This window comes from Nanorana parkeri, unplaced genomic scaffold (assembly GCF_000935625.1).
Source record: "Nanorana parkeri isolate BGI_ZX_2015 unplaced genomic scaffold, ASM93562v1 scaffold44, whole genome shotgun sequence".
NCBI classification, from domain to species: domain Eukaryota; kingdom Metazoa; phylum Chordata; class Amphibia; order Anura; family Dicroglossidae; genus Nanorana; species Nanorana parkeri.
Window position 1 is genome coordinate 520,052 of NW_017306312.1, and position 15,059 is coordinate 535,110.

A 15,059-nucleotide genomic window follows, 5' to 3' on the forward strand; every position below is an offset into this window, starting at 1 on the left:
CCATAATTGTCACCCAGGCTGGACTTCGGACATGTCTGCCTTTTATCTCCATTATATAGGGAATAGGGAGATTAGCAGTTCACAGAAGAAAGATAAGACTATTTTGCTCTCTGTTCAACTCATAAGAAATGGCAACTACATTGGATTTCTTGCCATATCAACAAGTATTTTTTGTACTTGGTAAAAAGGTTCTTAGCATGAAACATGAAAACAAATGTACCAAATCATCAAGGACTGGTAAATTGCAAAATGTTACACTTTCGTTCGTCGATATAGTTATAACTTAAGGCAGCTTCAAATACAGTGGTGTGTGTAGTGGTTAGCACTTCTGCCTTGGAGCACTGGAGGGCCCCCGGTTCAAATGCCGGCCAGGTCACTATCTGCGAAGGAGTTTGCATGTTCTACCTCTGCTTGAGCGGGTTTCCACTGGGTACTTTGGTTTCCTCCCACACTCCAAAGACATGCTGGAAGTTAAATCGGCCCTGTATGTATGCATGTGAGATAGGGTCATTAGACTGTAAGCTCCTTGAGGGCAGGGACTGATCTTATTGTGCACTGTGTAAATTGTCGGTGCTATATAAATACCTTAAATATACCAAGGTCCCTTTCACATAGGCACCTTCATTTCCAATACGCAGGGCACCCATGCATGGATCCCCTGCAGATCGAAACGGATGTCACCGCTGTGACATCTGTTTTGTCCAGTTTTCCCCTCCATCTTGCGATGCAGAAAATAACTAAAATTACTAGACCCATGTTGATCTATGTGGAATCGGATGTAAACAGACATATGTCTGTTTACATCAAATTACCTTCAATCCTACACAGTCAGGTCCGTTGAAATGTAACCATCATCTGGACCTGGCCGGAGCCGGGGATAACTGTATGTAAACAAAAGCACATCCGTTTAGAAATGACTGTCCATAGACTAACATTGGGCTTCTGATCAGGCCCACCTGAAAAACTGACAGTCGGGCCTGATCGGAATGCCCGGCCATTTGAAAAGGGGCCTTAGTTTGCACCTGCACATTGACTTGTGAATTGCATACTGTTTGCTTCTAAATTGGTGTTATGAACCTTTTGTCTCTAATTATAAATGCACTGATGAATTATTATCCTCATTTAGGCAGTGGTGTCTTCTTTTAAAAAAAAAAAAAATCAACCTCACTGTGTTTTGGTGCCACTGACATGCTCCAGACTAAAAATATTGGTGGCAAGGTCTTAAAAACTCTGGCTAAAAGACCCTTTTTGGCCCTAAAGTCATACATTGGTGACTTCCACATCAGGTTTCTCTGCTTTGTGATATACAGTATATGTATTTGAAAAACATTACTGTCAGCTCATGTTAAAGGCTTAGCAATCTTCATTGGAAGTATTGCTGCCTTTGAGGACTGGACTAGAGGGCAGGGAGGTAGCCCTGAGTGGAGATACTTCACCATTCTGACGTCAATCAGAGCAGGACCCACAGTCAGTAACATGGTAGACATTAAAAAACTATCCCTGTTCAGAAGTGTGATCCTAGCAGAGGGAAGTCTATTTCTTTTGTGGTTCAGATGTCATGTGACCAAATGCTGAAGCAGCAAAGGAAGCTAATGTTGGCAGATGAGAAAAGCTGTGTCAAAATAAACCATGTTCTTTAGGAGAATCCACCTTACACCATGCTCACCAGTTAGTGAGGCACTGTGGCACACTTTGCAAGGTACATTTCTGTAGCAAATTACAAATCTGTCCCTGCCATAGGAGGGTCACTTAGTTGTATTTGCTTCCCAAGCCAAAAGTGTAAAGGTTTCCATTTTGCTGCAAATTGTAATAATAAATTATACATAACTGTATATTATATTATATTATTGTATACTTTATATATTGTATTATTTATATTATTTTTATGGCTATTTTGGGCCATTATGGACTGAGGGAAATGGGAAATTAGGATTTTAATGTCTCTGCTAATATGGACAGCTGGCACGCTTGCTGAGATGTAACATGTATAGACAGCTGGCACCCTTGAGTGATTTTATATGCTGCCTTCAATAAATTAAGGAGGAAGCAGCATTCATCATCTGAGGTGCATTTAGAGCTGAGAAGTACATTAGTGTGGATGATGTTTTTACATCACCAGAGAGGGTAAAGTATTTGACCAAGTGCACTAAACACAGAAATGACCAAATGTGTCTGCACTAGCAACATGGCTGAAAAAGGTTTAATGCTGCACCAAATTTAGTGGCCCAAAACATTCTTCCCAAAAAGAGAGAAACTATAGGAGGAACCAAGCATCACAGCCACCTACAAATGACCTATATGAGATTTGCCAGTATTGACGTTTTGCACTGTATGTGCAATATTGGCTTTATAAACCCAAGTGTTATTGTGAGTCACACAATGAAGTCAGTAATGTCCAGGAGACTATGTATTAGATGTAAAAGCAAATAAATAGATAATATATTGCATTAAAACAAAAATAACAATAATTATAAATGATGGAAATGGTAACACCCTAATTTATGTGACTGATAAAATCAATGGAAGACACTGCACAGAAGAGGGCTGAATCAATAGTACTGTGTAGCACAGTCACAATAATCTGACAGCTCTGAACCCAGATGTGATGAGAGAACAGTGCTTCCAAGTTCATTGATTGCAGAGCAGATCGATCAGGGAATGGACATTCCCCCATCTGCTCACCATTCTAGCAGCATTTACTGTGGTCACGGGATCCCCAGGGGAGGGGAGAGCATGGGAACCACAGTGGGAGTGGCACATTTACAGCCCAATAAAAGTGATTAGGAGTTTCTACAGCTGCCCAGATTATTATTATTATACAGGATTTATATAACGCCACCAACAGTTTGCGCAGCGCTTTACAATATAAGGAGGACATTAAAGATACAAATCAAAACAAGATGGTAAGGAGGGCCCTGCCCATGAGAGCTTACAATCTATAAATCACTTTGGCTGGATAACTAGGAGCTGGTTGAATAAAACACTGCTGCTGCTGCAGCTGTGACCTTGTTTGAACCACTTGAAGGCCATGACATTTATAAACAGCATGTGGGTGGCAAGTGGTTAAAAAGTATATTGTGGGGTCGAGCACTGGATGCTACTATTTTTATTGGACCGTTGGGCTCTTATTATTACCCCCTTTTTTAATTGTTTTCCATTGAAAGGGTTAACACAGTAAGGAATTAAGTTCTATGTCACTAGATGGAGAGCCGCATGCGCGTACTCAGTGCTCTGATCTGGCTTTTTCAGAGCGAGGAGGCTTCTTCCCGCCATTTCATCTATTTGCAAGAGACATGTGGTTCCACCATGGTTAGTCCTTACTGCCACCTACAGTGACCTGGTCACTTCTAGCTATTTGAACCTCTCCAGCTTTCATCAGCTGGTTTGTGAGTACATACAGTTTTTACCTGGGGTTCTCAATGAAGCTGTTAAGTAATGCAACATGTCAGATATTAAGCGAAAGTGAAACAGTCCCACTCTATTTTTTGCTGATTAACCTTCTTTAAGACGTTTTTATATTTTATATATAATATTTATTATATATATTGTATATATATAATTTGATTCACACACTGATAATACTTAGACCACAATCAGTTGGTCTTTCACTGAATTTTTCACATTACTATTACCACTGAATAGAAATAAGAGACGGGTTAAGGTTTATGGTTTATTGATATTTGTTTCATTCACTTTCCCCAGAATTTGTATATCACGACATATTGAGACGTTATTTTACCAAACAAAGACACGTTTTTTTCAGATTACACAATTATTATCTATTATTGAATTAATTTTCTGTCATTTAATCTTTTTAGTAAAGTTTTATGACAGAACACATTCTTCCTATAAAGGAATTGTTATAAATGAACTAGTAGGTGGAATACACAAACCAAGCGCAACATACTGGCACACATCAGTCCCACTATATTGGGTCTCTCCACTAACAGTTCTGGGGTAGCCTGCTGTGTCCCTCCTCATGAAACTAATACCAATAGCCAGGTTTGTTGTCCCCTGCTTGGGTGAATACAGTCTTCAGAGTATTTCTCAACTACATCAGATGTGGCCACCTCCCCTGTCTTATCCAGTGAGGAGTTCTCTGTAGCATGGGTGGATTTTAATGGAGCAGAGCACAGAGGCTGTAAGTGTACTTCCACACCTTCCCCTCTAGAATCATTGTCTGACATACCTGCAGCTGCAGCGGCCTCCGAATCTTCTGCTGCATAAGCTGTATCTGACAAAGAATTTCACAAATCCCTGATGGATGATGTCCCAAAGGAGCTGCCATAGCTCCCCGGTTTAAGGATGCCATATTGATTCTCATTGATGTGGTGCATGCCATCTTAAAAATAGAATAGCCTGTAACCTCTACTAGTGCTGTTATTAGTCTATGATCCCTTAGATCCCCTAAGACTATTAAAACTTTTCCGGTGCACTCCTTACTTGTAGATATTTTGTATGGAGATTGCAAAACTCCTGATAAACTATTTACTCCTCCCTAACATCTTTCAGACAAATACCCATGTGAAGAGGCCTTTCTCACCTAGTGGGCAGTTTCCACATGGATAATATCTTACCTTAATAAAACACTGACTATGCCTATTGAGGAATCACCAGTGTTTTAGAATCTTATGGACAAGCATTTTGAAACCTTTTGTAAATCATTGTTTACGCTAGCATTCCCTACCTTGCAACCTGCCATATGTGTGATGTTGGCCTGAGAAACCTTAGGAGAATTGACAGAGCCTTTGCCACAGGATCCAGATACTATCCTTACTGACCTTTTATAAGCAGAGCTTTTAGAGCTTATGCTTTTAGCCCAGCACTATTGCATAGACAGGTTAGTCAATATTGTCTGCATTATTTCCAAAATGATTTTCCTGTCAGTGGATATGCTGAGAACTCTTTGGCTAAAATGATGGTCTGTGGAACAGCAATGTAAAAACACTTGTTGCAAATGCCTTTTGATGGTGAATATCTCTTGGTGCTTCATTCGACACTCTCATTATATTATTATTTCAATACAGGATTTATATAGTGCCAACAGTTTGAGCAGCGCTTTACAATATAAGGAAGACATTACAATTAAAATACAATTTAAGACAAGATGGTAAGGAGGGCCCTGCTTGTGAGGGCTTCCAATCTAAAAGGGAGGGGCAAGTGATACATGAGGAAGTAGCTGTATGTGGATGAATTGTTTGACAACGTGATGGTTCAGTGGTTAGTTTGAGGTGGGAAAGGCTTGCCTAGACTTTAGGATTCGCCTAAAGGAAATCAGAGTAGGAGATAGATGGACAGGTTGGGGTAAAGAGTTCCAGAGGATGGGAGAGACTCTAGAGAAGTCCTGGAGGTGAGCATGGGAGGAGTTAATGAGGAAGCTGGAAAGTAGTAGGTCTTTGGAAGAGAGGAGGGGACGGTTAGGGTGATACTTTGAGACAAGGTTTGAGATGGAGGTATTGGCAGAGGGGGGTTGCAGACACTGAGCGTTGTTTGGTTAGGTGGATGAGACTAGCAGCAGCATTCATGATAGACTGAAGGGGGGATATCCTGTGTAGTGGAAGGCCAAAGAGGAGGGAGTTGCAATAGTCAAGATGAAAGATAACAAGTGAGTGGATGAGTAGCTTTGTGAATGTCATCGGCATAGAGATGGTATTGGAAGCCATGTGAGGTTATTAACTGAGCAAGGGAGGATGTGTAGATAGAGAAGAGAAGGGGTCCGAGGACAGAGCCTTGGGGGGCCCCTACAGAAAGAGGATGGGAGGAGTTAGAGTTGTAAGTGACACTAAAGGAGCGCTTAGATATGTAGGAGGAGAACCACACACAGAAGGTGTGCAGTTCTAAATAGATCTAAGCTGTGAATGTCCTATTTCTACAGTTATTTACAAGAGAAGAAGAGGTTCATACCTCTTACTCGTAGCTTGAAGCTTTCAATTTATCAGCATGGAATTCAAGAATGAATTCACAACCTTGGAAGGGAACTGGGAGCGTAGTAAGTAGAGGGTTAACATATTATAGGTGCTGATAGACTGTATTCTCTCATAGAGCCACTTCTCGAAACAATTAATAAGAACAGAAGAGTCCAGCTTATAAGGTATACATATTAGTACAGTCATTCTTGGGGGTATATCACTCAGGTACGTCAGATGAATTTAAAGTAGCTCTCCCATATGAATGCCCCGAGTGGAGGTAACGTTTAGGCACACTGTGTGGTGAGCTGCAAAGATTATTCGTGTCTAATCCCCCAATAGATAACTCTAGGAATTCTCCCTGTTCCCCAATAATTAATGCAAAACATAGAATTACGTAGTTCAAGGTAAAAGTTTTGGCAGGTACTGTATCTGACTGTTTGTATACAGTTGCGATTAGCTGAGTCAGTAGGTCCACACAGAGTGCACAAGGTAAGGTGCTGCGGTTTAGATGAGTCAGTAGGTCCACGCAGAGTGCATAATGGAAGGTGCTGCGGTTTAGCTGAGTCAGTAGGTCCACGCAGAGTGCTCAATGGAAGGTGCTGCGGTTTAGCTGAGTCAGTAAGCCCACGCAGAGTGCACAATGGATGGTGCTGCAATTTAGCTGAGTCAGTAGGTCCACACAAAGTGCAGGTGCTGCAAATTAGCTGAGTCAGTAGGTCCACGCAGAGTGCACAATGGAAGGAGCTGCGGTTTAGCTGAGTCAGTAGGTTCAAGCAGAGTGCACAATGGAAGGAGCTGCTGTTTAGCTGAGTCAGTAGGTCCACGCAGAGTGCACAATGGAAAGTGCTGTGGTTTAGCTGAGTCAGTAGGTCCACGCAGAGTGCATAATGGAAGGAGCTGTGGTTTAGCTGAGTCAGTAGGTCCACGCAGAGTGCACAATGGAAGGAGCTGTGGTTTAGCTGAGTCAGTAGGTCCACGCAGAGTGCACAAGTGAAGGTGCTGCGGTTTAGCTGAGTCAGTAGGTTCAAGCAGAGTGCATAATGGAAGGTGCTGCAATTTAGCTGAGTCAGAAGGTCCACGCAGAGTGCACAATGGAAGGTGCTGCAATTTAGCTCAGTGAGTAGGTCCACACAGAGTGCATAAGTGAAGGTGCTGCAGTTTAGCTGAGTCAGTAGGTCCACGCAGAGTGCACAATGGAAAGTGCTGTGGTTTAGCTGAGTCAGTAGGTCCAAGCAGAGTGCACAAGTGAAGGTGCTGTGGTTTAGCTGAGTCAGTAGGTCCAAGCACAGTGCACAAGTGAAGGTGCTGTGGTTTAGCTGAGTCAGTAGGTCCAATCAGAGTGCACAAGTGAAGGTGCTGCGGTTTATCCACAGGGGTTCCGATTATGTGAACATCTCCTGTGTAATAATGAGCTAGTGTCTGCAAGCTTCAGGATGGAGTGCGGTATGGTTCGTGTTATCAGCTTATTCTTTCAGGATGGAGAGCGGTGAGGTATGTATAGCAGATATATACCTTCAGGATGGAGACCGGTATGGATTGACTCAGTAGCTTGTGCTTTCAGGATGGAGAGGTGAGTATAGTAGATTTATACCCTCAGGATGGAGAGTGGGTTAAGTCGGGGCAGTGAAAATACCCAGCGTCAGTCACATTGCTTGATCGCCGTGTATTTCAAACTTCCCGGCTTAAACCCGAGAAGCCGTCTAGGGAGGTGGAGCAGTGTGACCCTGCAGGACCCAATTGGTCAGTGGGCGGCACCGAGCTCCGATCCTAGAATAAGACCGGGTAAATACATTACACTTATAAAGTATGTCACTGGGGTTCTCATGTGAGCCAGTAGAAAAAGCCTAAGTCTTATACTGGGAAAGCTCCTCCCCACTCTGAGAAGAATCCAAAAAGACTTTCTTTGATTACTTCCTGGCTTCAAGCTCCAAGGCCAGGCCCCTTGTTCTCAAAGATATCTGTGTCTCTGCACAGTCTAGCAGATCTTCTAGCTGCTCTTGTTGATCTTTTGAATCAAGAAGTTATTAGTGTTCCTGGCAAAAAGGGTTTTACTGCAACTTTTTTGCTGTTCCAAAACCAAAAGGGGGCTTACGCCCCATCTTGGATCTTAAGGCTTTAAAGTTATTCATTCGAGTCCAAACGTTTTGCATGGAAAAAAGCTCCTAGCCTGTCAGCTGTCACCGCGCTCCCTCCAGCCTGTCCCCTCCTCCTCCGCAGATTGGAATGTTCCTCAGTGTCCTCATGTATATGCATAGTGTATAACAGTCAGCAGGACAAATAGAGACAGTGAATCTCTCTATTGAGGACACAGACAGCAATAAAAACCTGACAAGTCTTCAAATCCCTCTCCACTCTATCAAAAACTAGAAAAAAAGTTTTTGCTACATTTGCACTTTAATTGACTCTACAAACTGGATTTTTCAGAGACAGATAGAGCTTTCTTATGGTGGTATTTAATCATCGCTGGGGGTTTTATTTTTTACTATAATAAGGAGAAATTACTGAAAATGTTGATTAAATTTTTTTTTACATTATGTTATAAAACAACTAATATTACCCACTTTTTTGGTAAAATATAAAAGACGGGGTCACGTCGGGTAAATAGACACCAAACATGTCAAGCTTAAAAATTGCGCGCACTTGCGAAAAAAAAAGCTAGCATGGCCAAAATTGGCCATAGGCGACGCTTTAAAAGCTTTTACAGCTCATCAGTTTAGTGTTATCAGTGATTGATGGCCCTAGAATTATTGCTCTCACTCCGACGTTCGCGGCGATATGTAACATGTGCGGCGTAATGGGTGCAATCGTCGTTTTCGCAGGTATGTGCACTTGACGCATGTTTACATGCGTGTATGTAGGGGTGGGTACTTTAAAAAAGCTGCGCGGGGGGAGGCGCGCGTCACGGGACCTCATACAAGCGATCCACCGGCTCTATAGCCGGCGGATCGCTTGTATATTAACGGGCATCGCTGCCTGTTTTAAAATAACCGGCATGTCCTGCTCGGGCGCGCGGCGCACCTGAGCGGGTGGATGTAACAGGACGTGTATACACGCCCAGTTACATCCAAGAAGCTCCCGGCTGGCCGTGTATACACAACGGCAGCCGGGAGGTAGTTAAAAAAAAAATGTTTTAAAAATGAAAGAAGTATAAACAAAAAAAAAAGAATCACATATAAACATTTTTTTAAAAACACAACACATGTTTTAAAGTCCCCAGCCCCCACATACACACGCAAACATGCGTCGGGTGTGCCTATGTGTCCAAAAACGACGATTGTGTTCAACATATCACCGCGAACGTCGGAGTGAGAGCAATAATTGTATGGCCATCATTAACTGTTAACACTAAACTGATGAGCAGTAAAAGTTTTAAAAGTGTAGCCTATGGCCAATTTTGGGTGTCGTAGTTTTTTTGCGATTTTGCGGCCGTGCGCACACCGGCCCGTTCGGCATTTGTCTCCCGAGCATCATTCTAGCATGCTCCTTAGACAAAAGACGTGCGACCGCACAGTAGAAACGGTCGCACGCCTTCATTCACACTGCACGATTCTCGTACGATCGCGGGATTTCCCGCGATTCTCATACGAGAAACGTGCAGTGTATGGGCACCTTAACTGAACTAACTGAAGATAGAAGCTGATTGGTTGCCGTGCACAGCTGCTCCAGATTCTCTCTGCTCCAGTTTTGATAAGTTCCCCCCTATGTGTCCCCAAGAAATGGTTTAAAATGATTTTCAGTACAGCGTTGCAAGAAGGAATAAATGTCAAAGTACTGCAGCGCTGAATACTGAAAAATGGCCTGGACAGAAAGGGGGTTTAACACCCTGGTCTTCAAGTGGTTAATGGGGCTGTGCCATTGGTTACTGGCATCCTGGCAACCAAGGAGCCTTGAGCTGGAAGCTGTCACATTTATGGCAGCTTCCCAGTGCAAACTTGCCCTGCTCTTTACTACACAGCGGCCCCACTGTGCTGTGGTCTCTATATGCCAACTTAAAATAATATTAAAGTTAAGCTATTTCAAATGCTGAATAAATCACTTATAATGGGTGCTTCTCCTTCATGTTTAAAAGTTTTAGCTAACTGCAGAAAAAGCTATTCCCCTGAGCACTGGCCCTGATACCCTTGCAGGGTCCTATGCAGCCACCCTTGTGTGTGCTAGTAAGCTGTGTATGTCTTAACAAACACAGGCACAGCAAGACAAGACACTTGCCTGCTCTTCCCTTCTCCAAGCTAGAAGATGAATAGTTGCTGCAGACTGCTCTGTCCCTTGTGATCTGGTACTGGACAGGACGTTCATTGAAGTTGAATTGAGAGAGTTCAGAAACATGATGACTGTAAATGCTTGGGCAAAAATGTAAAGAAATACTTTGCTGGGTAATGTATATCTGTTTGATCTGGATTCATTACTGAAAACAGTTTGAGAGTTTAATATTACTTTAACGTTGGTCTGAATCACCCCCAGATACCTCATCTACAAACTGGCATTCTCTTTGAATTTGTTGTAGCCATAGCAACACATTATTAAAGTGGTGCAAATAACTATCTGACTCTGCTGCACATGTCAGCACTGCCAACAGAACTGTCATAATCCTTTCATGAATTAGCCGCAGGACTTTCTAATGCAATGCTTCTCCCAAAAAAGTGCAAATTCTTTATTAAATCTCCCCTATTTTTTTTGTTTTGTTATACAGACTCTTTAATTTATTTGTTTCCAGGAAATTTGCAAAATAATTTCCTAACAATAAGAATCCTTGCAGTGTATAATGGAGGCACACACACAGACTATGGAGCTGAAGAACACAGGAAATGGAAGCTTCTTGTCTGTCAGGAACATGGATTCATGTGACAGTAAGGTCACTCACACTCCCCACAAGTCCTCCAAACCTCAGCCAGTAGGAGCGCTTTGTTCGCGGCCTAGTGTCCTAATAAAGCTGTTACAAAGTGACCTTGAGTGGGTTCTCCTCCCTCCATCCGGGTTCGCTTTATAAAGAGCGTAACGCGCTTGCGTGGTGTTCTCCGTTCAGTTCGACCTCTGGTGCCGGTAAGAGCAGTGAGTGGAGCAGGCCTCGGAGCTCGGGGAATCCGCTGCCATCCGCCCTCCCGGTACTGTCCCGGGTCTCCCCGTTGTGGGATAGCGGTAGAGCTCTCCTCTGTCTTCGGGCCGCCCGTTCTATTTCTTGGCTGCTCTGTGTATTTCTGTGACACCGCCGCCTGTGCTGAGCGTAAGTCATTCTCTCCATTCTCTCTCTCCGCAGAGGGGCTGAGCCGTGACCTGACTCCCAGCTGAAGGACACACACACACAACTCCCTACATCATGTATGCCTGTGCGAAGTTCGTCTCTACCCCTTCTCTGGTGAGTATGGCGGCCTGGGCCTTGCTGCGGCCCTTGTAGGTCAAAGTCAATGTCTTCCTGCTGATGGCCCGCCCTGCACCTTCCCAGCCTCCTGCCATCAGAGGGGATTGGGGGCTGTGCATGGATTATTTGCAGGCTGGTTTTTAGTATCACTGGGCCTGCTGTATAGCGGTGACCTTAGAGCTGTCATAGTCCAAGGACATGTCATCTAGAGCTGTGCTCTCCTGCATGGCTCTGCAATATATAGCTGCAGCAAGCAGCCAGGTAATGCTGCATCACACATTGGATTGCTTATTTGCACAATTCAGATTTAATTTTCTTTCTGTGACTTTTATGGCCTTCCTGGTTTGAGTTGATTCTTGTGTAGTCTGTTTTGGAATGTATTTGACAGTATATTACAGTGCTTGTTGTCTTTTATGTCTTTAGATCCGTGCTGGGTCCAGGGCCCTGTGCAGACCAATCTCTGCATCAGTTCTGTCTCGGCCAGAGGTCCGAACTGGAGAGGTAACTATCTGAGAAGTGTTATGCTGCTAAGTAATATCTGGGGGCTTGCGCTAAGTCGCAGGCCACATTCCTTGATGTCTTATGGGAACTGTTGCACCTGTCTATACCTGTGCAAAATGTACTCCTCTTAAACTAAACAATTGAGGGCCTGCTGATCTGTGTAGATTTCAGTGCCAACTGTGCCTGTCAGAAGTGACACTGCCTTCTGTTATACAGTGGGCCTTAATCTGAAGGGCATCCTCTGTTGCAGGTCATTGGGTTAATTCAAGGACATTACTTCAGCCCTTGGTTTGCCATAAGAGGCTGATCTATGTTTGGGTAATGTGAATGATGAAGGGTAAATGTATTTGTCAATACATTTATTTTATATCTGGTTTTGTTTTTTCTTCAGGGAAACACACTCCTCAGTGGGACACAAAACCCATGCACCCAGCTGGTACTAAGGGGATTTCAGACCAGTGCAGTCAGCAGGGACATTGATACTGCTGCTAAGTTCATTGGTGCTGGTGCTGCCACAGTCGGTGTGGCTGGCTCTGGTGCTGGTATTGGAACAGTCTTTGGCAGTCTCATTATTGGTTATGCCAGGTAAGTTTACCAGCAGTAAGTCTGCTTTTTGATATCCTTATCCTGTTAAGGTGTGACTGTCATTGGACTTGTATTAAAACAAAGGGTTAGTAACAAGCTTTTCATTCAGTAATTTCAACTTTCCCTTCAGTTTTAATGTTTCCAGTTAAGGAATGGCAGCCAAAAATTGCTTTTTGGTGTGGAGCAGGGGTGCAGACTGTTGGATCTGTTTGTTTCTGTCCAATTAGAAAGCCTTCATCACTTCCTGTCTTGGTTCCTACTATAGGAGGTAAATGCAGGGCACAGACTGCAGCAAAAACCTGATATTGTACCCATCCTTGCTCCACTAAGTGCTTTTGTCAGAAAACATCTCTTCTGTTCATGAAATGTTGCTTCAGAGAGTTTGGTAGAGGAATAAGACTGGTCTGATCTTTTATTAAACTCCTGTGAAATGGCTTCTGTGCATGAACATGAAGGCATGGAGATCTGTTGTGACAAATGTTGCTATGACAAAACTCACAACCTTACTTTTTTTTTTTGAGGGTAAGAAACTTGCAGTCCCAACATTTTTCTGGTTCATACTAAATATTGATACCACGCATGCAGCAGCACAGGGCATTGTTCTAGTTGGAATGAGCTCTTTGTGGCACCATGGTGGTGGTTGGATTATGCATTTTAATGTTTTAGTATAAAATAGAATTGCCCTGTAAAAGCGGATCAATAAGTATCTGTTCTAAAACGTAAAAATGGCAAACCTAACTAGCTTGGGCTTAAGGACTGTTTGATGAAATCGGACAGACCAGATGGGTATTGGAACCATAATGATTATTCCTGCCCTATACTCTAATATAGAGCTATATTCCTAAAAGTATTGATGCCACTGTTTTGTGTGCAATGTTGCCATAGAGACTATCTGCATTCTGTGGTGAATGCAGTTGTCCGTACTCAATGACCTTTCTTGTAGTTCTTTTAGTGAGTGACCTTGTTATACTAAAATCTCCAATACAAACCTGAAAAATGTAAAATCTACAGCTCAACCAGCACTAGTAAAAGCAGTGTCCATTTCCTGGGTTCTGTGCAGCACGCTCTCCTGATTTAATGTCCACTTCTGTGTACTGTGTAATGCATGGAGGTCAGCCGGAGAAACCAATGAGCAATGCATGCCGTCCAGGAGACTGTCTCCAGAAATGTTTGTTTTCCTGCAGTCTTTACATAAGACTTCTAATGATTGGTGTTTGCTGGAACAAGCAGTAGGAAAAGGTAAGTATTTGGCCACCTTTTTTAAATGTGCGCCTTCATTAAAAAAAAAATAAAAAAAATTGCAGAGCTAGTAAATGCTTTCCTTCCTCCCATTTGTAGTTATCTTTGCTGTCCTGCCTGGCACATCCCAGCCAGGTGCCCTTGTACATGCCCTGAGCCCATTAATTTCTATGGGTAAGCTGTGCTCATGGTGGCATCTGGCATACAGCCCATCCATGGGAGTAAATGGGGTTGTGGTGCACCAACATGCTTGGGCTCCTCGATCCTCACTCCACTGCTTATGAGGAGCTTATGAGTGATTTCACTGATTATACTTGCACCAGTATTTGGGTCATGACAGGCTGGGCCTTGCACCTTCAAAAGGTGTCTGCAATATTACCTACTATTCCATCATAAAGGTATAAAGGGTGACTTTGTGTTTTTAAACTGTTCTCAAAGGAGTGCCAAACTTGCACATTTGTAATATCTGGCTGTAAGGACTTAAGATGGCAGTGCACACTGGGGGCCCTTGTTTCAGGCAGTTTACTTCTCTGAGAAAATGGTCCAAGTGCCTGTTTACCTAAAATTAAAGCAGTGCTGGTGGGGTTTGAAGCAAACAATGCTGCAGGTAAGGTCTGGCACCATGTGGCCTACTGTAGGCTTTGCACTTTGAATTATGGCACCATAGTGTGACTTTAAAAGAAACCTGTCACTCTGCCTGTTCAAGGCAAATGGACAGGTTCTCTTGATAGGCCCATCATCCTGATACTTACCACCTTATTTCCTGTGGCTTTGTTTACATGCGGGAGCCCCGAGTCTAATACCTATGTATGCTCTTGGTGCTTACAGGGGCTAATGACTCTCCCCATGCAGTACTGTCCGAGCCTGGTGATTGGCAGCTCAGGCCACAAATGCTGCATCCTGGCAGGGATAAAGGTTACATGCTGTCACAATTTGCCCAATACCAAGAAGTACTGCCTCAGACAAACTGAGTGGCAGGGGATCATTGTGGGGTGCTGAGACTGTCTTTGTCCTGATTGGGCAAAGGAACAGATCCTTTTGGGGTGGATAAATTAGTTTTTTGCAAAGGTTGTAAACTTGGATATAGACTCATAACTTGCGCAGCAAATAGTAGTTTTAACTGAGGGGTCCTTAAGTCTTTTGAGTTCAGTCTAAAAATCAAACAAGCCGTAGGCTACTTGTGCAGTTTTAGACTCTGCTGAGGCAGTTTAAGGAATAGTGTAACTAATGTATGGCTAGCTGTAACTGACTTGCTGTTCCATAAAGGTCAATCATTCCCTTTTTAGTCTCAAATTATTAAAGGAATGTGATTGGAGCAGTTCTCTTGGCCTATTGTTTGTTCTTTGTGAGTTGGAACTGCTGCAATGTCATGCCTGGTCTTATCACAAACCAGAATCTTTTGATTATCGATTTTTATACATGTAGTCTTCTAAAAGGTGTTTTAACATTTAATGAATGGAGCCTTATGA

At 43.2% G+C, this 15,059-nt stretch overlaps 1 protein-coding gene across 1 annotated transcript; it reads left to right on the plus strand.

The window, feature by feature from the left end:
- The first annotated feature begins 10,844 nt into the window (after window positions 1–10,844).
- ATP5G3 (ATP synthase, H+ transporting, mitochondrial Fo complex subunit C3 (subunit 9)) lies at window positions 10,845–12,355 on the plus strand. Its single transcript, XM_018572432.1, has 4 exons — window positions 10,845–10,949; window positions 11,164–11,262; window positions 11,689–11,766; window positions 12,158–12,355. The coding sequence occupies exons 2-4, from the start codon at window positions 11,224–11,226 to the stop codon at window positions 12,353–12,355; spliced, it is 315 nt and encodes a 104-aa protein (XP_018427934.1). The 5' UTR covers window positions 10,845–10,949; window positions 11,164–11,223.
- The last annotated feature ends 2,704 nt before the right edge of the window (window positions 12,356–15,059 follow it).

Excerpts from the sequence above, each read along its gene's own strand:
- ATP5G3 (XM_018572432.1), top strand. The coding sequence starts at position 11,224 with ATGTATGCCTGTGCGAAGTTCGTCTCTACCCCTTCTCTG. Across the intron at positions 11,263-11,688 it reads TCGTCTCTACCCCTTCTCTG|ATCCGTGCTGGGTCCAGGGC; the intron begins GTGAGTATGGCG and ends TTATGTCTTTAG. Across the intron at positions 11,767-12,157 it reads CAGAGGTCCGAACTGGAGAG|GGAAACACACTCCTCAGTGG; the intron begins GTAACTATCTGA and ends TTTTTTCTTCAG.